The following is a 19,341-nucleotide window of genomic DNA, read 5'->3' as shown; positions in this document are numbered from 1 at the left end:
TTGCTTAGTGTCAGACTGACCTTTAAAATATAACTGCCCATGTAAACCAGCATAAAAGGTCTCTGGCCCATTAGAATTTTCATCCAAAATGAAAATGGCCATTTGAATATTGCCTTGATGATCCACTGCCTTTGTCCCTTCCCTTAAATAAAAATGTTATGGGCACCATTCTCAAATAGCATAGAAAAGTTGCCCGACTGATAATCATATTATGCTAATCAGTGCTGTGGGTGCCACAGTGACCACACCCCAAAGCCAATTCCTCCTTTGGTCGCCTTTCCTTCCAGTTCTCTGCTGCCAATGATTGCAATGAACTGCAAAAATCACTGAAGCTGGAGACTCATATCTCCCTCACTAGCTTTAAGCAACAGCTGTCAGAGCAGCTTAGAGATGACTGCACCTGTACATAGCCCATCTGTGAACAGCACATCTATCTACCTAACTCATCCCCATACTGGTATTTATTTTACTCCTTTGCACCCCAGTATCTCTACCTGCACATTCATCTTCTGCCGATCTACCATTCCAGTGTTTAATTGCTATATTGTAATTACTTTGCCACCATGGCCTATTTATTTCCTTAAGTTACCTCATTTGCACTGACTGTATATAGACTTTTTTTATTTTGTTTATTCCATGTGTAACTCTGTGTTGTTGTATGTGTCGAATTGCTATGCTTTATCTTGGCCAGGTCGCAGTTGCAAATGAGAACTTGTTCTCAACTAGCCTACCTGGTTAAATAAAAATGACCAGCAGATTTGCCAGAGCATAGCAATGATTCTACAGGAGCCATTTTGTCCAACAGGTAGGCATACCAGGGCTGATGTAATTTATTTATTTTACCTTTATTTAACTAGGCAAGTCAGTTAACAAATTCTTATTTTCAATGACGGCCAAGGAACAGTGGGTTAACTGCCTTGTTCAGGGGCAGAACAGATTTGTACCTTGTAATGGCTTACTGCCTCCAGAATTAGCGCACTAAAAGGATTTAAAGTGCACAAATTGTAAAGCTTTTCATTTTGTACTTGCAAATGTTTGATAATTTAATCAAATAAACAATTTCACTAATGGTTTGGAAATCAGCTGATGTACAGCTGAAAAAGGGGTAGGGAAACAGTCACAGGACAATAAGGTATCACATACAACCACTAGATGGCAATAGCCCACATATCCAAACCATCAACCCTCATCACATTCAAAACAAATCAAATCAAATTTTATTTGTCACATACACATGGTTAGCAGATGTTAATGCGAGTGTAGCGAAAAGCTTGTGCTTCTAGTTCCGACAATGCAGTAATAACCAACAAGTAATCTAACTAACAATTCCAAAACTACTGTCTTATACACAGTGTAAGGGGATAAAGAATATGCACATTAAGATATATGAATGAGTGATGGTACAGAGCAGCATAGGCAAGATACAGTAGATGGTATCGAGTACAGTATATACATATGAGCTGAGTATGTAAACAAATTGGCATAGTTAAAGTGGCTAGTGATACATGTATTACGTGAGGATGCAGTAGATGATATAGAGTACAGTATATAAGTATGCATATGAGATGAATAATGTAGGGTAACATATTAGGTAGCATTGTTTAAAGTGGCAAGTGATATATTTTACATCATTTCCCATCAGATCCCATTATTAAAGTGGCTGGAGTTGAGTCAGTGTCAGTGTGTTAGCAGCAGCCACTCAATGTTAGTGGTGGCTGTTTAACGGTCTGATGGCCTTGAGATAGAAGCTGTTTTTCAGTCTCTCGGTCCCAGCTTTCATGCACCTGTACTGACCTCACCTTCTGGATGATAGCGGGGGGAACAGGCAGCGGCTCGGGTGGTTGTTGTCCTTGATGATCTTTATGGCCTTCCTGTAACATCAGGTGGTGTAGGTGTCCTGGAGGACAGGTAGTTTGCCCCCGGTGATGCGTTGTGCAGACCTCACTACCCTCTGGAGAGCCTTACGTTTGTGGGCGGAGCAGTTGCCGTACCAGGCGGTGATACAGCCCGCCAGAATGCTCTCGATTGTGCATCTGTAGAAGTTTGTGTGCTTTTGGTGACAAGCCGAATTTCTTCAGCCTCCTGAGGTTGAAGAGGCGCTGCTGCGCCTTCTTCGCGATGCTGTCTGTGTGAGTGGACCAATTCAGTTTGTATGTGATGTGTATGCCGATGAACTTAAAACTTACTACCCTCTACTGTTCCATCGATGTGGATAGGGGGGTGTTCCCTCTGCTGTTTCCTGAAGTCCACAATCATCTCCTTAGTTTTGTTGACGTTGTGTGAGGTTCTTTTCCTGACACCACACTCCGAGGGCCCTCACCTCCTCCCTGTAGGCCGTCTCGTCATTGTTGGTAATCAAGCCTACCACTGTTGTGACGTCCGCAAACTTGATGATTGAGTTGGAGGCGTGCGTGGCCACGCAGTCGTGGGTGAACAGGGAGTACAGGAGAGGGCTCAGAACGCACCCTTGTGGGGCCCGTGTTGAGGATCAGCGGGGTGATGTTGATGCCTACCCTCACCACCTGGGGGTGGCCCGTCAGGAAGTCCAGTACCCAGTTGCACAGGGCGGGGTCGAGACCCAGGGTCTCGAGCTTGGAGGGTACTATGGTGTTGAATGCCAAGCTGTAGTCGATGAACAGCACTCTCACCTTGACATTGAAAATTTTACAAAATATTTTCATTGCCCAACAATGTAGTTTCAAAAGTTACCACTTATCAATAAAATAAGATTCTTAGCTCATCATGGGCACAATACAAAATCAGGGCACAATACTTTGCATCGAATGGCTTTGTTCTATCAATTTCCTACAAGCTTTTTGAAAACACCTGGACTGAGGAAAAATACAGTAAGATCAATCACACAAAGAGCGTCTGCTAAATGACTTAAATGTAAATGTCATAGTGTATCCTTGTAAATAGAAGTAACCCAATGCCACTTATCAATTGTGTGGGCAGTTAAACCCATGAAACCATGTCAGTTAGTGTACATTACAGGTGTGATCGAGTAAGAGTGGACTCAGGAGACCGGGTTGTCTTTCATACACTTTATTGTCAGCACTCGACAGAGCGAGGTACAGCAGGTGTATGCCAGGGACAAGAAGATGTTTACTTCTTGGTGGTCTCCTCCTCCTTTGACAGGGTCTTGATGATCTCCTCTTTCTTTGCTGCCAGGCGCTCCTCTCTGCGCTTACGGGCCTCCTTTGTCTTGGAACGACGGGCCTCAGCCTGGTCACTGCAGAGAGAAAAGTGGTAAAATAATGCTGAACCCAAATGTACATCTTACCAGCTACAAACATTCCCATATAAATATCTGCTTTTAAGTGCTCATCAGCTCAGTTCTTTCTCCACTCTACAAAACATGCGGCATAGAAAAGTCTTAAGGCAGATGGGAGTTGGTTTTAGACGTACCACAGAAGCTTCTTGCGGGCCTTGTCTGCCTTCAGCTTGTGGATGTGCTCCATGAGGATACGCTTGTTCTTGAACACGTTACCCTTCACCTTAAGGTAGAGGCTGTGGTACCTGCGGGAAGGAAAGGGGCAAAACAAGAATAGCAAATCAATCAACAGTACATGCTTTAAACAATTCAATAAACAAAAGAATTTAGCAACCCATGAGCTACATTTGAATTTCCTTCCTAAATCAAATAGGAATTTGAACAGGGGTTAATCAGATAGCCAAGAGAAACATAACATCACAAATTTCAGCAAAGTTTGCGAAACCATTCTCAGGGAATCATCATTTTTTACCAATATAACCCTGGGTTGTTTGTTAGCCATTATAACTAGCTAGTTTAGCCTAGGCTAGTAGTTAGTTCAATATAATCAATGTGTAACAGACATCCTTGAAATGGACCCAATAGGAGTTGCCTTGTGAATCTTTATACTCATGGGTGGATGTGGAGAACTTACATGTGCCTGTCAATCTTATGGGACTCCCTGTAGCGACGGAGAAGACGACGCAGGATTCTCATGCGACGCATCCAGGACAGCTTCTCTGGCATACGGGCATTGGCTGTACCCTTTCTCTTACCTGGTAGGGTGGGAGAAGGGTGTTAGGCCTGAGATATTAATACTATACCCCAAAATTCAGTATCCTGTTTTCAGTACAAAACAGTCATGTAAATAAAATGACTACCTGATTGGGTTTCGCCATCACTAGTCGATATAGCTATGAGACGTAGGACAGCATTCACTCACCAATTCCTGTGTGCCTTCCCTTGCGACGTGCCAGCGTGTTTTTGCGGCAGCGGGCGCGAGAGTGCACCGTGACAGGCTTGCGGATGATAAGACCATCCTTTACCAGTTTACGGATCTGCTGGCCTGAGAGGGTGGGGGGATATTGGTTAGACAAGGCAGATGAATTTACAGCAACAAATCAATAACCAGATTATGCACCGGCTACATTACCTCCATCACACAATACCAAAATAACGTGGTAAAAAACAGATTGGCTGAATCCTTACGGGAGTTGGCGTTAGCAATCTCATTGGTCTCGTTGGGATCCAGCCATACCTTCTTCTTGCCACAGCGCAGGACGCTGGAGGCAAGCCTCTTTTGAAGCCTGAGCATGCTGGGTTAGAGATGAAGAGTTAGCTAACGCATTACACTTTAACGCATAACTGTGTGTTGCCAACAATATAACTTAAACGTGTGTAGTGTGACCATGGGTTAATCAGATAGCCAAGAGAAACGTGACATCACACAGTTCAGCATCGTTTGCGAAACCATTCTCAGAATCATCATATTAACCATTTATCCAATACAACTCCGGGTTGATTGTTAGCTATTATTGCCAAGTTAGTTCGATGCTGATGATTAACGTTACATTGGTTGCAACTGGGCTAACGTTACTCGACGTTAGGATAGTAACGTTATCTGACTAGTCGTGTAGCTAAATATCATCCACTATGTTTCTGTTCTTAGAAAGTGACATGTTTGACAATTAATTTTACAAAACACAAGTAACCCGTTTGCTAATATAAACGGGGAATATTAGTCAAAATCGTGAGACCCGTGTCCAGGTAGGTGTAGGTAGCTAACATTACTACTATAGATGGCCAATACTAACAAAATGTGGTACACCAAATTTGATAGACAGGCTAACGTTTGCTAGCTACGCTACTAATGGCAACTTTCAGATATGGAACATAGATATTGTTGATACTAACAATAAGGGAATCCGATTTTTTTTAAACGATCATAATCTATTCAGCTATGTTAGACGTTTAACTCGCATTTGTTTAACGTTAGGCCTGAATTTCTCGCCTCAGAATTATTGGTTGACAACATGGCATCCCTGGCTTGGTACATCGTGCGGCACATTTTCACATGAAATGTCGTTTTTCCAAAATAAAATATGACAAGGGACTTAAACGGTAGTGTCGCGTAAACTTTAGGGGAACCGTAGTAAACGTTTAATGGGCAATACATTCGTATTTTATTTAATATATGAGAATTTAGACTCGCACAAAGTATGTATGCTTACCTCATGGCTGCTATTGCGATAGAAAAAGGAAGGGTTGCGAGACCGACAGGGCACTACCATTAAAACTACAGGAGAATCCAAAATTAGATATACACCAGTTATTTTGTGAAATAAACGAAATACAAATCATATTTTTTTCATGTGAAGATTTCGTATTAAAATACTAATTGGTGTAAAAAAAAAAGTTAGAGAGAGCGATATTGTCTGAAATCATAAGATAAAGTGTTTAGAAAGTATGTTCTCCCCTTATCTGGGAATAATAGTATATTCCAACGGTGGGGAGAGATTTCGCACGGCATTGTGGGTAAAATCATATAAAATGCAACTCACTACTCCACCACAAGAGAGCAATGTTGAAGCCAAAGACAGCTGACTGACACTGACAGACGGAAAGTTTAGACAAGTAGCCCAATAATTATATTGTAAGGACCCTGGGTTTATATGCGCGAAAATCGACTCTGCCGCACGAGCATACTTTTACGGCACAGTCGATAGCGCGCCGGAGCTCGGGCTCGAAGGTCGAGGGTTCGAGACCTGCTCCCTGCTTGTTTAATTACAATAGTTTTGGTCTTTTGACTGATCAGATCACCTCTGAAAAACATATGTGAAAAGATCTGATGTTTAGCATGTACTTTTACTAAAGTATGGCAATTGAGTAATTGTCCCATCACTGTACATTTAAACAAGATACTTTTAGACTTTTACTCAAGTAGTATTTTACTAGCTGACTTTTACTTGAGTAATTTTCTATTAAGGTATCTTTACTTTTACACAAGTATGACAATGGAGTACTTTTTCCACAACTTTGAAGGAGACCCTAAAGTTGAAGACAAGTTTGTGTGACATGCATTGTGTGATTTACTCTATTTAACTAACTAGGCAAGTTAGTTAAGAACAAATGTATATTTACAATGAAGGCCAACAAAACACACGTCACGACAAGAGAGACAACACTACATAAATCATCGACTTCGGCGATGTCATCTATAAAATGGCCTCCAACACTCTACTCAACCAATTGGATGCAGTCTATCACAGTGCCATCCGTTTTGTCACCAAAGCCCCATACACTACCCACCACTGTGACCTGTACGCTCTCGTTGGTTGGACCTCGCTTCATACTCGTAGATAACCTGTAGCCAGAGGGTTTGGCGACAAGTCTCTGCTAGGTAAAGCCCCGCCTTATCTCAGCTCACTGGTCATCATAGCAGCACCCACTCGTAGCACGAGCTCCAGCAGGTATATCTCACTGGTTACCCCCAAAGCCAATTCCTACTTTGGTCGCCTTTCCTTCCAGTTCTCTGCTGCCAATGATTGGAATGAACTGCAAAAATCACTGAAGCTGGAGACTCATATCTCCCTCACTAGCTTTAAGCACCAGCTCTCAGAGCAGCTCACAGATCACTGCGCCTGTACATAGCCCATATGTAAACAGCCCATATATCTACCTCATCCCCATACTATATTTATTTATTTATCTTGCTCCTTTGCACCCCAGTATCTCTACTCGCACATTCATCTTCTGCACATCTACCATTCCAGTGTTTAATTGCTATGTTGGAATTACTTCGCCACCATGGCCTATTTATTGCCTTAACTCCCTTATCTTACCTCATTTGCACTCACTGTATGTAGACTTTTTGTTTTATTTTTTTTCTACTGTATTATTTACTATGTTTTGTTTATTCCATGTGTAACTCTGTGTTGTTGTATGTGTCGAATTGCTATGCTTTATCTTGGCCAGGTCGCAGTTGCAAATGAGAACTTGTTCTCAACTAACCTACCTGGTTAAATAAAGGTGAAATAAAAGATAATACAAAATAAAGAGAGACCTAAGACAACATAGCAAGCCAGAAACACATAACACAGCATGGTAACAGCACAAAACATAGTACAAACATTATTGGCCACAGAAAACAGCACAAAGGACAAGAAGGTAGAGACAACAATACATCACGCAAAGCACCCACAACTGTCAGTAAGAGTGTCCATTATTGAGTCTTTGAATGAAGAGATTGAGATAAAACTGTCCAGTTTGAGTGTTTGTTGCAGCTCGTTCCAGTCGCAAGCTGCAGCGAACTGAAAAGAGGAGCGACCCAGGGATGTGTGTGCTTTGGGTGACCTTTAACAGAATGTGACTGGCAGAACGGGTGTTTTATGTGGAGGATGAGGGCTGCAGTAGGTATCTCAGATAGGGGGGAGTGAGGCCTAAGAGGGTTTTATAAATAAGCATCAACCAGTGGGGCTTGCGACGGGTATACAGAGATGACCAGTTTACAGTGGAGTATAGAGTTCAGTGATGTGTCCTATTAGGAGCATTGGTGGCACATTTGATGGCCGGATGGTAAGGAACATCTAGCCACTCGAGAGCACCCATAAATGATTTCTCCGTAATGTAGCAATCTCTGAACTGAAAGAGGTGTAGACCCACACACTGTCGAGAAAAGTAATACATCCAAAATTGAGGCTTGAAAGCAAAATAAAGATTTTTATTAGAACATCACGGTGCCCAAAAAAATCAAGAATGGAATGTGAAAACAAAACACAAACGTTTCGTCCTCAGGCCATCCTCAGTGTAAATCATCAGCAGCACGCACACCTGGCTTCTATTTCAAGGATAATTGCATATGATCAAGCAAGGCGGTACATCAGAAAATCAATAAATCAGTACCTAGTACAACATAATGCATGATCTAGATTATATACAAAATGTACAAATGCGGACTGAGAAATATCATCAATTATTGCTTTTAGATATACCATGTGAACATTTCCTCTGAATAAACAACACAGGATTTTAATAGAGAATGGAGCTAAAGAGACCACTAGATGGGGATATCGATCACCAATAACAGGCAATATACCAGCTACAGAAAACATTTCAATAACAATTCTTAATTCATCAAATCGAATTATATTTGTCACATGCAGTGACACTTTTAGCATGTACATTTTGGTGGGGAATTTTTTTTTTTTTTAAAGTGGATGCATACCAGCAAAGCCACTACAAAACACAACACCAGACCTGCTGATGGCGCTGACAGAGATGGTCGCCTCGCTTCGAGTACTTAGGAAACAATGTATTATTTCTTAGATTGTTACACATTTGTGTGTATAAGGTAGTTGTTGTGGAATTGATTACTTGTTAGATATTACTGCATTTCGCTACACTCGCGTTAACATCTGCTAACCAGGTGAAAGTAAGAGGGCTAAATAGACCAAATTAATAGGGTGAGGCACATGGGCTACTAACATCTTACTACACAACATACACTTAGTATTACTTTCTTAGCTACATTATACATATCTCCCTGGCATATTACATCCTTTATGCAGCAGCATACCACACATTTTTGGACTCACCTTGTTGTGCTGTGCTCACTTGAACAGGAAGGTGGCGCGGCGGTCCTCTGTGGACAAATTTTGTCATCAAAGTCTGGCGTTCTGGATTTATGGTGCTTTCAAAACAGCTGGGAACTCAGAGAAAACAAGGTTGAATCATGATGACGTCATTGATCTTCAGGTCGTAGCTCTAGAAAGAGGCCGGATTTACAATTCTGAGTTGGATGACCGTTCAAAACTTATTTTCCCAGTCGGACCTCGTTTATTCCTGGCTTCCCAGTTGTCTTGAACTCACTGAAGTCACTTTTTTTCGCAGTTCCAAGTTAACAGTTGTTTTGTGTGCGGCACAAATAATGCTTCATTGACAGCGTGGCCAATGTTGAATGTTTATCATTTTAAACTTGGAAACTTGGAAATTAAACTTAATCCCAGATTTGGGACCACACAGCCACTCCACTGAATAGCAGGCTAGTGATTGCTTTTTAATACTTGCAGTTAGCTACTGTCACTGATTCCTTCCAAACCACTCATTGTTGAATGAGGGGGGGCAATGTTCAGGAGTCTTATGGTTTAGGGGTAGAAGCTGTTTAGAAGCCTCTTGGACCTAGACTTTGCGCTCTGGTACTGCTTGCCGTGCGGTAGCAGAGAGAACAGTCTATGACTAGGGTGGTTGGAGTCTTTGACCATTTTTTGGGCCCTAAACATAAATGCCCTCCAAGCCATTCAGGCTACCCAACAGCATAGAATGCAACTGACATCTCTCTTCTTATTGAGAAGGCAATGCAACGTGGAGTACCTCGATACACCCCATAGCCGTGGTATATTGGCCATATACCACGAACCCCGAGGTGCCTTATTGTTATTATAAACTGGTTACAAACGTAATTAGAACAGTAAAAATAAATGTTTTGCCATTCCCGTGCTATATGGTCTCATATACCACGGCTTTCAGCCAATCAGCATTCAAGGCTCGACCCATCCAGTTTATAAAAGCACATAACCTACATGTACACACTTCCACTCAGGACACACACACACCACAGAACTGCACTGATAAAGGGACATTCCTTGCATGAGGACCTCACATAAATACTTTACACTGGACAGAAGAAGTGGACGAAAACCAATCAACATTCAATACATACCTGTGTGTGTTTTAGATTCATGAAGCTCCCCAATGAGGACATATTGAAGAAGACTACTTATTCAGACAGGATTTCCCCCTCTCTATTTTATTTTTATATTCGTTCTTGCTACTGCTATTTTTTTATTTAAAAAAGGGACATTTTCATTAAGCTTTTAAAGATGTATTAATGGGAAAATGTATTTGTAAAAATGTAATATATACTGAAGTGAAGTTGATAAATACACAAAAAGGATGGTGGTCAGATTCAGTAAGAACATAGTAAGAAGTTCTAGATTAACCTAGATGGCCACAGTACCTTCAAGACTGTTGGAAAAGCATTCCAGGTGAAGCTGGTAGAGAGAACGCCAAGAGTGTGCAAAGCTGTCATCAAAGCAAAGGGTGGAAACTTTGAAGAATCTCAAATATAAAATATATATATTTTTTTTAAAACACTTTTTTGGTTACTACATGAGTCCATATGTGTTATTTCATAGTTTTGATGTCTTCACTATTATTCTACATTGTAGAAAATAGTAAAAAGAAAGAAAAACCCTGGAATGAGTAGGTGTGTCCAAACTTTTGACTGGTACTGTATTTATGACCATTATAACAATGTAGTGCTCAGGAGACTAACGTGCTGAAAGGGAACATATGGGGAAACTAAAATGGAATCTACAATTTATTCTAATGTCTCATGATTTGAATGTAATGTTACCTTATCTGTGTACAATTGGAATACATGTACAGTATAATTATCATCATCAGGACTATATTGATGCTTTTCATATTTCTCTGTGTGGAGATGAAATGAGCGATGAGACAGATACAATTTCGTTGATGTACCACTTGCCAACAAGTGCCTACAGCGACACATGGAAAGAGGCGAGCATCTAAAAATGTGGATATCATCTGTGCTTCGATCAGGTTGCAACCTAGCCTAATTACCTTACCCATTACCCAACCACAAGACATCCCTTCCGTGATGGTCTCTCATTGATTGATCAGTGATGAGGGTGGGGCCTGGTCAATGGGGCGTGGGCCTCTTCCGTTCGCATCTGGAATCTCGAGTGGAGCGCACCGTCCGAATTGTCTGCGCGAATAAACGGAGGGTGGTGAGCTCGGCGGCTGTAGACGACGCAGCTGTTGCTTTTGTACTCCACTCGGGAAGCGCCCTCTGGGAAACAACGGCAAGTAAATTATCTTCGTTGACAATGACTATAGCGATATCATCATAAATATATGAATGAGAAAATAGAATTGAAAAAGTAAATCAATGGTACAGAAAGGTAGTATGTCCAGGACGCCTTCGACCTCAACCCAGGAGATCCAAATGGACATGTTTGATCAACATCCTCACACACAGGTAAGCAGTATAGGCTACAACTTAATTCTACCCGTGAAATCTCATCGTAGGTTTGATTAGCCAGTCCGCCTGTTGCTGAAGCTTTTGTTTAGACATTTTGACAGTCCACAGTTTCACTTGTCATAGCAGGAACGATACAAGCAGGAAAGCAGGTGAACGATTTTAAACCAGCTGCGGATAAGATTTCGTGGAGTAGGCTATAATTCCCAGAGCAAAAAAAAACAAAAAAACGTTATGTGAACTGTATCAGTGTAATAACCAAGTAATGCATGTATTCTTCATCTATTATAGTAAAAGCATTGGTTTGGTCACAGAGGGCCACTAATATGGTAATTAACTGTGGCTCCTGTGTGTCCCTTTGGATGGATTTCCTTCTTCTGTTTCTCGTTACCAGCTGCTGCTGTTTCACTTCCAAATAAAACCACAGGAATGATTGGCTATGACCTTTTTTTTTCATATATTTTTTTTTATTACAATTTATGTGTTGTATGACATGACAATTTTTGTTTTGACCATTTGCTGGTTCGCTTTCATTGTGTAGTAAATCAAATGCAATCATTCCACAAAGCTGCCTGCCTATTATTGCAGGCTAATGCTAAATGATTTTTGAGTAACAAACTCTGATGTCTTTTTTTTCTGCAATTAGCGCAATGTGCCACATGTTACTAGGTGGATGAAGTCCCCAAAGGGATGCAAGCCACGCCCACGTATTAATGGCCTGTGTGGACAGTGGACACAATTTTCGTCTCTCATCCGTTTTGCCTTCATGCAGGAGTAAGGACACCGAATTCTGTTTAAATGGCTTTATACTCATACTCATGCACTGTTATTCCTTTGCTGACAGGAACCGTCATGGCATCAAAATGATGCGGATTAATGATGAGGATCGCTAACAAACTTTTTCTGAAATGATAGGGGATGAATGGCATACTCCCCTTGGCAGACACATTTAATGGAATAAGATCACACATAAGTATCATATCATGTGTTAAAATGCCCTCCCTTATAGCCACGCCTATTCTGCCCTCCAAAAAAAAAACAGCATATTGGCTGTTGTTCTTTTAGAACTCGAAATGTTTCAGAATGTAACTTTTTCTGTAGCTATAAATGGCACTCAGGAAGGTACAGTATATGATATCACTGGTTACATGGGCACGATTGGACGTACAATTGAGTGAAGAGAAGTAAATAGGAGAATGACCAGAACAAACCCGCCCACGCTAAGCTCCATCATTGTCTCTCCACGGAAACCAGGACGTCACAGGAAAACAACACAGGAAAACAACACAGAAAAACAACACAGAAAAACAACACAGGCTGTATTACAACCCAAACACCTCACGCCATGCCAAGTGTGCTTCCTGCACGCCTCACTCTCCCACTCTTTCTCTCTCCATCTCTCTCTCCCTTCCCCATCATTCTTTCTATCTCTCCATCGCTCTCTCTGACTGTTTCTTTTAGCTGTCAGATTTCTATCCCTTGCGTGTTGGCGCTGTGCTGAGAGACAGATGGACCCCCCCTCCTTGTGTCCTGTGGCGGGGAAGGGTTTGTGCGTGGCACTTGGATCAATTAGATATAAAGTTCACACGTACCTGCGGGCGGGTTACGCCGGCATATTTATAACTCGGCGGTGGAGTGACGACCGGGGGACCGCGCTTAGAGGATGCGTCCCAAATGGCGCCGTATTCCCTACATAGTGTACCGATGTTGACTAAAGCCCTGTGGGTCCTGGTCAAAAGCAGTGCACTATATAGAGAAAATGGTGCCATTTGTAACCTCCTGGAGGAAAGGCCCCCCAGCAACACTGAATGGCAACAACTGACCCAAACAGAGATGGAAATATATGAGCAGGCAGCCGATGAATCCTGAACTGATCCAAATCAAGCCTGGTAAACGATAACTCAGATGATAGATTGTGTTTGTTCTTCTGCGAGCAGCACCGGCTGTTGCTGTACGATTGCCTGGAGAATATTCGACTGTGCTCTGTTTAAGCTGGAAGACGGCGACACACCACAGGCTGGTCCTCCCATCCCTCCCCAGTTTACAGTTCCTGTCTAACAGAGCAGCGCTCGCGTCACACCCCCCTCTAATTAGTCACTTAGCCCTGAAGGTTGTTTACCAACAGGAAACCTCCCCTCCCTACTTCCCCGGTATGGCATTTCCCTGGCCTTTACTGTAGCCAGACTCTCCCCAAAGGTTGTTTAAAGCACAGGCAGAGCCATACCTCTGGGGACTACGGTGCCCCGGCTCAGTGATGATGAGAGGGGGAGCTGGACGACAGCTGGACCGGACCTCGAGCTTGACTCAAACTCTCTAACAGCTGGTCCGTAGCTCACACTGAGGAGTATTCTGATTAGAACTCTAGTCAAGTGGGTGTCTGTTAAAGTTGGTCATAGCTGTGGGTGCAGGTGTGTGCGTGCGTGTACGCATGGCCTTGCCTGCGTGTGAGTGTGTGGGTGAAGGTGGAGGTGGTTGGCTTGGGTTGCTGGGAGCAGGTGTGTGGCGACAAACTGTACAGTTTGTGCTCAATGTGAGCATGATTTTGTACATGCACGAGAACATGGCTCTGAGAGGTTGATAATGTTTTTGGGTGTCTACTTTTGAACCCTGCACATATTCAACCATACAGTATGTGTGTGTGTGTGTGTGTGTGTGTGTGTATTGTATGTTCCTGTTTACTATTCTTGTGGCCTCCGCTCAGTCATCTGTACACACACATCTGTACACACAAGAGCCCACCAGTCTTCCTGATTGCCAACAAATGCAATTAGCCGGCACTGCGTATCCATGGTGACGTGACCAGGGTGGGCTCTAATGCAATGGAGGGCCCTGCCCAGGCCGGATAGGCAATTTTCCAGGAATCAGCCAATCACATTACGGGGTCCCAACCTACATGAATAATGACAAGTAACGGAGGTTGAACATGAAGCCGAGCTAAGAGGGTGGAGTACACTGGTGCTGGGAGAGGATCAGGACACATTGTCTCCTCTTAACTCCCATCTCTGGCAGCGCTCCATCTGTTCTGGTCATCGTCTTCTATGTCCCTGAAGCTCTCCTGATCACAGAGTCCCAGTATCATAAACAATTTAATTTTGTGGTCTTGAGATGAATTTACCGCGAGAACAACGCTGGGCGGCTTCGTAATGTTCTCTCAACAGAAAATATGTTTTGTGAACATAACTTCTGTTCAAGTGTACTTTTCTTTATTAAGACTTGCTTTGCGAAGCTTGCCCTAATGTCTATACTTGGTCTCTTGTCTCCTCATCTTCCTTCCTTCTAGGGAAAGTATTCCAAGCGGAAGAGCCGCTTCAAGCGCTCCGATGGAAGCACCTCCTCTGACACCACCTCCAACAGCTTTGTCCGGCAGGTAAGACCCCTTTTTGTTTGCCTTATTCTTGTGCCTATACCGTACCTTGTATTGTACAGCCTGATTCCTCTAGTGATAAGTTGAAGAGATTCATAGGTGAGAACAGCCCGCCATGCGGCAGCACTGTTAGCGCCTTCTCATGTAAGTAACCCAAACGCGTTTGCATGGCCACTCGCACGCGGCCGTCAAAGCCCTCTGCAGTTGTACTTACATTACACGTTGCTATTCTCTTACTCCTCCCCCTTTCCCTTCCTTCGCTGTGCAATAGCTGTCTTGTTCATTTTTTCCCCCCTTGACCTATCTCTGTCGCCCCACATTTATGTTGCTCCCATGATCAGAATTGATGCCTCTGCAGTCCTCCCCAGTGGATGCCCTCACCTACCCAGGACTCAAGGTTTTTCACTATGAATCAACAATAGACTGGGCAGACTGATGCAGCTTGGATAAGCACAAGACAGAGGGTGAGAGAGTGTATCGTAGGGACTCCAGGAGATAGATCTCCACAATCCTGATTATGACAATCCTGGTTCCGGGTCCTCATGTCGGGCTCAGACCCTCCCCAGCACGCCCTCCCCGGTTCCCCGTGGTGCATTGATCAACACTGTGTCAGGGTGAGCCCATGGAAGCCTGCTATTCTCCAGCTTTCCCATGGAGGAAATGAACACAAGGTACCAGACAGAGGCACTTCCTTTCCGGGGGTCTGGAGAGAGGGGAAGGGGTTTAAGGTGACACACGTGTGTCACCTCCATCACAGCTCATCATGCGGACATGACATTTTATTAAAGGGGCCCTGTGTCATGCCACCATGCGTCCCCTTTTCCTCCTCGACTTCTCTCGGTTGAGCCTGAAACGTTTCGCCCCTGTCTGATGACATTAACCTTAAAAAACTCCCCTCTCTTGGCAGTGAACACAGGGAGTGTAGCCCTCCTGTGGATTCTAAAGGTTAGCTAACTTCATCCTCGGTGGCACCCCCCCCCCTACTCACTGGCACATCTCCTCATTAACTCTCTGTAAGTCTGCTCTGAGCCGGTTACCAACCTGTATACATCCTGTACACATCCTGAATTTGCGGTAAATGCTGCATTTAGATGTCATAATTTACTATATCGGCAGGCTATGTTACGTCTACGAATGCAGCTAGCTATGTTTCCCCCCTCTTTCTAAGCTGTAGTCTCACGCACACTGTCACACAATCAGCCAGCGGTGGAGCTCGTACACTGCCTGGTTTCCATAGCAACCGGCACACTGAATCTCCCCTCTGTGTGCAGGCGCAGTGGGATGGAGAGGAGGAGAGGATGGTTAGATGGATTAGTGTGTGTGTGTGTGTGTACACAAGAATAGGGTACTTTAGATACACAGGGAGTGGCAGGCATGTAGTAATGAGCACTATTACTAGCTGTGATTGTAACCTGGGAAAGAAGAGGCAATATGGATGTGAAAGACACAAGATGAATATCAGATGCACCTCTTGTCCCCTCCTTTGCCTCTTTGGAATTGTTCATCGCTGGTACAATGTCTGGGCTGACTGAAGATGATTTGAGGATTCAATTCTACATCTCTCTCTCTCTCTCTCTCTCTCTGTCTATCCATCTATTTCTCTTCTCTATCCTTTCTCCTCTCTCTCTCTCTCTTTCCCTCCCTCCCTCACACACACACACACACACACACACACACACACACACACACACACACACACACACACACACACACACACACACACACACACACACACACACACACACACACACACACACACATTCAGATGGGTTTTTGTGATCAATACAGTGGACTGTCTGGCAATGGCCTCCAGCTGTACTACCATAGAGACATGAGATGAGCTAAGCCCCTACACAACACAGTCAGTGAAGGACCATAATCACTCTGGCATCCCTGGGGGCTCATTCGCAGGGGTTCAGTTTCCTTCTTTTGCCATTCCATTTAGAGCTACTGTGTCAGTCCAACGCTATTAGGTCACGATGAATCACAGAATATTATTTTTTGACGGCACCAGGGTCAGGTCAATTGGCTGTTTCACAACAGAGGGGGTTGTGTTACGTAAAATAAGGCTGCTCCAAGCTCAGGACAAACAAATGAAATTCTGCGACCACAATGTTCACAGGATGAAGCCAATCTTTAATAATACACCCTGAAATCACCTCTTCTCATTTGAGTGAGGAGAATTTGATAAACCGATAGTTACAGTTTCCTCCATCTGAGTGGCAGTTAGTCATTTTTTCTCATTGTTTTTCATCCTTGGGATTTTCCTCAGCTGTGTGGGAGAGAAATCCTGCTAGAGTGTATGTTCCCTTTCCATTGGAAGAGAAAATGTCATCAGTCCTTCTGTCAGTGCAGCCTGGCAGTCGGCTGCTTCTCTTTGAGGAGAGGGAACCAAACAGTAGTCTGAGTGGCTGACACTTGGGAGTGGCTCTGAGAATACTAGCCTGCCTGGCTGCCTGGCTGCCTGGTTGCCTGTCTCTGGCAATCTGCTCCTCATGCTGTGGCCTGGCTGGCTGCCTGTTCATCACCAGTCAGTCAACCACTCCTTGCGGTCCGCCATGGCGAGGCACCTGTCACAGTGTCAGAGGTTGCCCTCTGCTGGTGGAATAGAGAGACACCAGAGCTGTGCGTTCCCCTCCCCTCCCCTCCCCTCCACCCCGCCTTCAACCCCTTGCTCTCCTAGCTTAGACCTAGATTCAATCAGATCAAGCGTTAACCAGCGATAGTAAAACACCCACATAGCTGATGTACAGTGATGTAGCATACAGCCCGAGCCCCACCCCCCACCCCACCCCCTTAAAAAAAAACATACATGAACACGAATTTTGTTGTTGTTATTACAGGAAATTCACTTGAGAAATAAACACTTTATCTTAGTCTCATGGCAAAATGTGTAGAATAGTAGGACATTTGCTCAGGGATTCTTGAAAGCTGGGACGATCCTTGTCCGGCAGGGAAACGTTATAGTTTAAAACAATTATTTTGTTGCGTTATTTGAGCTTAAAATGTACATATATTTAGAGTTTTCAAACTACCTTCAATAATAGTGATTTCCATGTCGGCTCCATGCCTGGAAATGCAAAGGATCCCAATTTCAAACTCTCCAAAAAAGTGTTTAAAAAAATAAAATACAAATGGCAATAATGGATATTAATTGAAAAATAATGTCTTGTGACTAAACTGACTAAACTGCTACGCCACTGCTGATGTTTTGGCGGTGTCAGAGTTGGAACTGCGTTGGAACTGTCAAAATCGATGAGCAGCTGCTCTTGTGGTCGTTGTCACGAAGCCACATCCATTCCACTCGCATTAGAAATGAAAAACAAGGATATATAGGAGAACAAGAATAATGTAGGACATATAGAAATAATGACACTCGAATGTAAAATCATTAAACAAAATAATGAGGATTTCTTTCAGCCTAATCAAGGTGTAGATCACATCGCACATCCCAGTGTTCGGACTTGTAAACAGTCTCCATGGGATTTCTCTTATTGCGACTCCGTGCAGCCAATGGCAATGTCTGCTTTAGGTACAGTATAATGCGAGGAGCCATTTGTGGGTTGGACAGCTCTAACACACCCCCACCTCCGACATGTAAAAATATCAGCTATGTGGATGTCAACTAAAGCAGATATGATTGAATCGGGCCCTTAGTTTAGCAGGCTGGAGCCATTTTAAACGCTGGCTTTAACACTTATTTGCTGACTACTTGAATTGATTTAAGTATCTGCTTTCGGATTGATGAAGAAGTATGATCATTACATAAGGAAGTATGATCATCACCATAAGGAAGTATGATCACTACATAAGTGTAATGCTCCGGGTGTCGTGGGTGTGGAGTCAAATGCAGGAGACAGAGTTCAATGCTGTGCTGTCTTTTAATAGCAACAACGCACCAACAGGGTGCTCACAAAAGTTACGTTCCCAACCGCAGGGAATCAAAAATGTACAATGGAAAAAAATCACGACCAGGCACTAACACGTACCTCTACAACAGAGCCGAAGGTTACATTGAAATAATCCTGCACAACAACCAGGCCCGGCTGTCTAATAAAGACAAACTAATTCAACATGAACAGGTGCTACCACTAAACATACAAGGAGGGGGAGGAAAAACCATCAGTGGCAGCTAATAGGCCGGTGACGACGACCGCCGAGCGCCACCCGCCCGGGAAGGGGAAACACCCTCGGCCGGACTCGTGACAATAAGGAAGTATGATCATTACATAAGGAAGTATGATTGTCACATAAGGAAGTATGATCATGACATAAGGAAGTATGATCATCGCATAATGAAGTATGATCATTACACAAGGAAGTATGATCATGATAGTAGAAGCTGGAATAATCCATTGAAGTGCAACACATTAGAACTGAAAGCTAGTAGGTAATTGTATCCAGTTTGTGATGCTGGAACAGGAATGCCAACTGTTGCCTGAACTTAATCAAAGAGATTTTTAGAACAAGCCTGTGTGGCCTTGAAAAGTGTCCGTTTTATTTCCCTTGTCTTTAAGGGACACTCACCTCCTGGGTGCTGACTGGTTCCAAGTGCGCTGTCATATTATTGTGCACTGGAAGCCCTTGTTGCTGCCGCTGATACACTGTTCACCCCTCCCTCCTCACGCCCGCCCCATCTGGTCACTTCCGCCCCTCTAACCC

At 43.5% G+C, this 19,341-nt stretch overlaps 2 protein-coding genes and 2 non-coding genes across 6 annotated transcripts in view; 1 reads left to right on the top strand and 3 right to left on the bottom strand.

Moving 5' to 3' along the window:
• Positions 1–3,029: 3,029 nt before the first annotated feature.
• Positions 3,030–5,542, bottom strand: LOC118365241 (60S ribosomal protein L19-like). Its single transcript, XM_035747296.2, has 6 exons — positions 5,485–5,542; positions 4,463–4,569; positions 4,197–4,319; positions 3,909–4,029; positions 3,409–3,519; positions 3,030–3,232 (listed from the first exon to the last, which is right to left on the bottom strand). The coding sequence occupies exons 1-6, from the start codon at positions 5,487–5,489 to the stop codon at positions 3,106–3,108; spliced, it is 594 nt and encodes a 197-aa protein (XP_035603189.1). The 5' UTR covers positions 5,490–5,542; the 3' UTR covers positions 3,030–3,105.
• Positions 3,663–3,744, bottom strand: LOC118365814 (small nucleolar RNA SNORD53/SNORD92). Its single transcript, XR_004821811.1, has one exon. It is a non-coding gene; the product is annotated as a small nucleolar RNA SNORD53/SNORD92 (small nucleolar RNA).
• Positions 4,668–4,747, bottom strand: LOC118365812 (small nucleolar RNA SNORD53/SNORD92). The gene has a single exon (XR_004821810.1). It is a non-coding gene; the product is annotated as a small nucleolar RNA SNORD53/SNORD92 (small nucleolar RNA).
• A 5,318-nt stretch (positions 5,543–10,860) lies between the features above and the next one.
• Positions 10,861–19,341, top strand: part of LOC118365240 (voltage-dependent L-type calcium channel subunit beta-1) — a 36,590-nt gene continuing 28,109 nt past the window's right edge. Inside the window, exons 1-2 of one of the 3 annotated variants that reach the window (XM_035747295.2) lie at positions 10,861–11,315; positions 14,596–14,682. In XM_035747295.2, the coding sequence (XP_035603188.1) occupies positions 11,226–11,315; positions 14,596–14,682 (177 nt within the window). In that variant the 5' untranslated portion in view covers positions 10,861–11,225. The remainder of the gene's footprint in view (positions 11,316–14,595; positions 14,683–19,341) is intronic. The other 2 variants (XM_035747294.2, XM_035747290.2) reach the window with 2 other exon arrangements.

The sequence above is a fragment of the Oncorhynchus keta genome, chromosome 32, assembly GCF_023373465.1.
Source record: "Oncorhynchus keta strain PuntledgeMale-10-30-2019 chromosome 32, Oket_V2, whole genome shotgun sequence".
Classification (NCBI taxonomy): Eukaryota; Metazoa; Chordata; class Actinopteri; order Salmoniformes; family Salmonidae; genus Oncorhynchus; species Oncorhynchus keta.
The sequence above is the reverse complement of the archived record's forward strand: the minus strand, read 5'-3'. Positions and strand labels throughout refer to the sequence as shown.